At 42.6% G+C, this 6000-nt stretch overlaps 1 protein-coding gene across 3 annotated transcripts in view; it reads left to right on the plus strand.

Moving 5' to 3' along the window:
• Positions 1-2568, plus strand: part of LOC147633307 (OPA3-like protein) — a 38410-nt gene extending 35842 nt beyond the window's left edge. Inside the window, exons 2-5 of one of the 3 annotated variants that reach the window (XM_086806353.1) lie at positions 1045-1179; positions 1266-1352; positions 1465-1490; positions 1725-2568. In XM_086806353.1, coding sequence (XP_086662479.1) covers positions 1045-1179; positions 1266-1352; positions 1465-1490; positions 1725-1821 — 345 coding nt within the window. In that variant the 3' untranslated portion in view covers positions 1822-2568. The remainder of the gene's footprint in view (positions 1-1044; positions 1180-1265; positions 1353-1464; positions 1491-1724) is intronic. The other 2 variants (XM_086806352.1, XM_086806354.1) reach the window with 2 other exon arrangements.
• Positions 2569-6000: the final 3432 nt, after the last annotated feature.

Below are 6000 nucleotides of genomic sequence, written 5' to 3' on the forward strand. Positions count from 1 at the left end.
GATTATACAAGATGAAAAATCTAGATCCTACTATACTAGGTATAGGGTACAATAAGTGATGGGATATGGGAGAGCTGAATAAAAAGTCAATCAACCTTGTATGAGAGAGAGAGCGAGAGAGAATGTATTGTATGTCTACGAAGAGAGAGCTGAATAAAAAGTCAATCAATCCTGTATGAGATAGAGAGAGAGAGAGAGAGAGAGAGAGAGAGAGAGAGAGTTATATTAACATCTTCAAAAGACCCAAAGGGTCTATGAGACCAAAATGATGTGTACATAGTGTCCATGAAATCTTGGATGAAATAAGAAAAAGCAACAGTAAACTAAAACTGAAAACTGAAAGCTAAGATCTCAGACTCCTGAGATTATACAAGATGAAAAATCTAGATCCTACTATGTCAGGTATAGGGTACAATAAGTGATGGGATATGGGAGAGCTGAATAAAAAGTCAATCAACCCTGTATGAGAGAGAGAGAGAGAAAGAGAGGGAGAGAGAGAGAGAGAGAATGTATTGTATGTCTACGAAGACCCAAAGGGTCTGTGAGACTAACACCATCCATGAGTAATTGGATGTCAGAAACATGAAAAAAGAAACATCTACCAAAGAGAACGGGCACCCGTCCATATATACGATGAAGATGTCATCCTCCTCTTGAATGGTGTACAGTGTATCAATATCCACTTCCTGTGGCGGAACATCCCTATGGCATCCTCAGATGCACCAGCTCTCAAAAGAGAGAGAGAGAGAGAGAGAGAGAGAGAGAGAGAGAGAGAGAGAGTTTTTATTGAAATGTCTACAAAAAATCCTAAGGGTTAATGAGACTAAGAATGAGTACATATGATCCATGAATAATGGATGTCAGAAACATGGAAAGAGAAACATCTACCAAAGAAAAACGGGTCCACATATACATTGAAGAGAGTCAACAAAGCTCATAAGATGTCATCCTCCTCCTGAGTGGTGTACAGTGCAGCAATGTCCATCTCCTGTGGTGGCACATCTCTATGGCATCTGAGAGATGACTTTATGTTGTATGGCACAGGCACAGCACAAGTTCTCTGTAACTCTACAAAGGCGTATATATGGTCATGCGACAAATGTGGAGATCCAACCCTTGGATCCAGAAAAGGCAGTGCAGGCAGTTTCAGATTTACTTGGAGAGCTTGTTGTGTTTTCGGTAACCCTCTGCCTATATGTTATTCTATAAATAAATTATTATGTTATTGGGACTTTGTTTAATACACCTGCTTTGAGGTTTAATAGGTGGGGGTGGGTGCTGTGATATTTGAAGTACAAAGAAGTGCCAGATCAGAAGCTCGGAAAGAGGAAGTGCGCAGGAAGGAGATTGAGGCATCTTTCTCCAGCTTTTCAACACAAGAACTTTGAAAATAAATATTTGCTATCTTGTCTAATGTGTAGTGGGAAAGGTTACCATGGTGTGGTCACCGTCGTGTTTGTGCAGGTCCCTCATACATGGATCATACATGTGTAAGTCATGAGGAAAGGTTACTGTCCATATTGTTTGTGCAGGCCCCATGATACATAGAGAAAGGTTACCATGATGTAGTTATCATAGTAATTTGTGCAGGGCCCGTCATACTATGTAGTCACCATACTATTTGTGCGGCCGGGCCAGTCATGCATAGATCATGTTGTGAACCATGGGTAGTTGCCTGACTTAATGAATAATGGGTTGCTCATACTGTAATTGTCTTTGATCAGGAAGTCTCAGCACAACTGCAGGCGCTGGAGGAAACCTTTGAAAAATTTGTCAAAGGGCAAGGGCAAGGGCAGGCATCTTCAACTTGGTTGCCCTTAAGACAGGCTCAAAAACCGGATAAGACTTGACATTTCTTATAGCCCGAGTGCACAGAAGTATCTTGGCGGTACAATAAGGGTAGTTCATAAGAGGAGGTAGTCGGGTGGCCACCTTTAAGCGATTCAAAGCATAAGCATGAAATTTTGTGTTGACGTTTTGGGGCTAAACACAAAGCTTGTGGTTCAACCACGATGATGCTACTACGATAGTGAGAGTTTTCAGTCATGCTTTTACCATTTTGTCTCTGTATCCTATCAAGTTTTACAAAGCTGGAGTTCTAAGAGAGTTCTGACTAGTCTCTTATTTGTGTAATTTGGGAGACGATTGATTCAACTCTCTGCAATTTTGTCATTACAAATCTGAATGTGAACTAAAAGGAATACTAAAGGCCTTCCTGTGCCCAGCAGATGCTTGTGGTGCTGGAAATGAGTGTGGCCATGATCCCCTCCCTTTCACAGATGGGGAGCTAATCTGTAAAGCACCTAAATCTTCATGCTCTGAGCCCAGTTTTCAAGCAACTGATGGCTGCATTTGAGAAACCATCTAGGAATTGACAATTATTTTTCATACAAATTTTTGTTGGTTTTTTATGGAGCCAGCTTGTTACCCAGTTTTGTAGCCCAATTCTCTAATTGTGAGCTGCCAAACCCCCTTCTGGCACCACGTATGAAATTATGACAACAGTACAAAGTAAATCTAAGAAAGATGAAAATGAAAGGCCATAATGGTGGTTTTCTTTTTTCTTTTCATTGGGTCTTATTCCATTCCTAGTTGCACACGGGAATTTCACCCGGCTACACGCACACACCCGGGTACCACCCTTCCAAATATCGGCCACTTTGTAGGCAGTGAACTAGTTGCAAGACTAACCCCACAAGCTAGTCGATTGGAGTGAACACCCTACACAGCTTTGGCAAAACTGGGCGTCGCAAGTTGAGTCACAATTTTTGATGTCCATGACACCCATTGTACTTGAACCAGAGCGTGAGCTTGAAGGGCAAGCATTGCACACTGCTGTTGTCATTGGATGGCCAAAGAGGAAGGTGGCATGTGCACCGTACAATTGGCGCGGCACACCTCGGCATGCACACCGTTTGTTGTTCACCCATCAGGGGTTGAACAATAGTGCCATCCAGTTTGTTATAGCCTAAGATCACTCGTCGATTTAGGGTATGTGCCCCGCTCGCCCCTTAGTCCTATCGATTTAGGGTATGCACATAAAAGGGGTTGAACAATAGTGCCATCCAGTTTGTTATAGCCTAAGATTACTCGTCGATTTAGGGTATGCTTTCTTGCCCCTCTCGCCCCTTAGTCCTAAGATTACTCGTCGATTTAGGGTATGCTCTCTTGCCCCGCCCGCCCATAGCTTGGAGACAGTCTGTCCCATAGCCTTGCCCCCTGCCTCTGCCTACGCCATAGCCGTGAGCCCTGCTTTGCCCATGCCATAGCCTTGAGTCCGCCCCGTAGCCCTGCTTCGCCTGTTTCCTAAGAGGCCGTCACCCCCATAGCCATAGAAGAAGACCATAGCCTTGAGTCCGCGCCTAAGCCTGTCCGTTTTCCTATCCACGCCACAGACTTAACACATAAATAAAGCTGAGCTGCGTGTTTTCTACCAAGCTTTCGTAAACGGTGCATTCCAACTAGTAGAGTCGAGTTGTCTAGAGAAAGTGGTGGATGGCAATATTTTCATGGTGGTGTAACTCTTGGTTGGAGAAGGCCTTGATCTCTTCTCTATAAGCCGGAACGCCAATGTCAAAGTGAGATCACATTGGTCCAGTCTCCATTGGCTTAATGGAACGGTGACCGAGGCTTTCCTCCCGCCGAAGATCTCGTCGGTGTTACCTGCAGATTGTTGGGGCCACAATAAGATACGAGTTGAAAGGTCCCAAAGGTCCGAGTGTCGCCCAATGATGAAAGGAAAAGGGAGAGCAACCCGGACTACACGACGATCGCAAAGGAAGGCAAGAGCAATGGGGGAAGAAGCAACATGCCATCCGATAAACAATCTACAACTTGTGTTGTTTATTGCAATTGCACTTGAGCATGAATCACAGGTAGGGCACATCATATGGTTCTTTTGAAGTCACAAGTATTTTTGATGATTTTGCATCCTTGTTTATTATATTGCTCGGTGCCAAACATGACTGATTGAGATTTCACACATGAATGAATAATTGAAACCAACAGCCAATGACTTTAAAAGAGGAGTAAATTCAATGAATAAAAAATTAAAGTTGAATCCTTGGGCCCCATGAATAGGAAATAGGGAATAACAAAATAATATATTTGTCTTGAGAAATAATCATTGACTTACCATTAGGGCAATATCTACTTTGAGGAAGTAGTGCTTGTAAATGGAAAGGTGTTCCGACAATGTCATGTTTTTGAAGATTGTTCAAGAAGAAATACGAATTATGAGAAGAGGATTCAAATGTTGTCATCTTGAGGATGACCACAAAATTAAGGGCATTGATATTTCAAAGCACAAACTCGGGAGGCCTAAGGCAAATGAGAGACTAAATATTCTTGTACTAGATAGGGTTAACAAGCAATGTTGGATGTGTCTCACGATCGTTGGGCTCAAGATAAAAAATGCACAAAAGAAGTACTACAAGGGCATACTAAGCAACACAAAATTGGTTCGTGAGAACAAGGGTGGCATGACAAAGAATGAGTGGGAGGATGTTTACATAAAGAAGAAGATAGACAAGTGGGAAAGGCAAATGCCAACCCATGTCGGCCACATGGAGAGAAGAATCCAACGTGGCACAAGCGGTAAGAAAACTTGTTGAGCATTGTAACTAGTAGGATTTGAAGATTGGGTGTGCGATATCTTAATAAACTGTGAAGTATCTTGCAGAACCATAAGAAGCACCTAGTTGATGAGGATAGTTATGATAATGAGAGAGAGGATAACGTCACTACATCCCTAAGTCTTTATGCATCTTGTGCAGGCAAATCTCCACCTCTTGCTTGTGCTGCGGGTCTTAATGTATTACACTCTTTGCAATGTAGACAAGTGATTGCGAGAGGGATGATGTGCCTTTATCTCTAAGAGAAGAAATTGTGATGCTTCCTCCCTTGTTGCTAGTGGGCAAGAGCGTCACTAGGTGATTCTCTCGTCCTTGTTGTGGGTATACTATGCACGATAATCTTTTCTATGTAGTATCCTAATGCGTTTCACTCTTGCCATTGTAGAGGTTTAAGTGCATGCAGCTCCACAAAAGACATATGAGAAGAAAGTTCGATGCTTCCTCCATTGCTATTGGACTTGGCCAGCATGTTGAAGATGAGAAGGTGATGTAGGAGTGTCGTCAGGTGATTCCCCTCTCCTTGTTAGAAAGTGGTGGGTGTACTATGCACATTAATTAATTCGATTATGAATGTTCTTTGTGAAAGTAGTACAAGTTTGAAGCCTTGGAACTAGTAGGATTTGAAGATTGGGTGTGCAATAACTTAATGAACTACGAATAATGTCACTACCTCCCTAAGTCTTTATGCATACTGTGCAGACTAATTTTTGCCTCTTGCTTGTGCTGCGGGTCTTAATGTGTTGCACTCTTTCCAATGTAGACAACAAGTGATCATGAGAGGGAGGATGTAACTTCATCTAATAGAAGGAATTGTGATGCTTCCTCCCTTGCTAGTGGACGAGAGTGTCGCTAGGTGATTCTCCTATCCTTGTTGTGGGTGTACTATGCATGATAATCCTTTCCATGTAGTATCCTAATGTGTTTCACTCTTGTTGTTATAGAGGGTTGAAGTGCTTGCAGCTCCACAAAAGATACACAAGAGAAGAAAGTTCGATGCTTCCTCCATTGCTATTGGACTTGGCCAACATGTTGAAGATGAGAAGGTGATGCAAGAGTGTCGTTAAGTGATTCCCCTCTCCTTGTTAGAAAGTGGTGGGTGTACTATGCACATTAATCTTTCTCATCCTCCAAGCTACCATACTCACAAGAAGTTATTCTATAGTAAAAGCTATTGGAGTCACTACAGACTTAGACCTCCTTGCTCAAGAGACTTGCCTCAGGCACATGCCTCATGGTCAAAGGAAGTAGTGCATGGCAAGTGTGACATGATACCTCATCCTCCAAGCTACCATACTCAAAAGAAGTTATTCTATAGTAAAAGCTATTGGAATCACAACAAACTTGGACCTCCTTTCTCTCAAGAGAC

The sequence above is a fragment of the Cibotium barometz genome, chromosome 12 (assembly GCF_041138505.1).
Source record: "Cibotium barometz isolate CiBa-2024 chromosome 12, ASM4113850v1, whole genome shotgun sequence".
Lineage (NCBI taxonomy): Eukaryota > Viridiplantae > Streptophyta > Polypodiopsida > Cyatheales > Cibotiaceae > Cibotium > Cibotium barometz.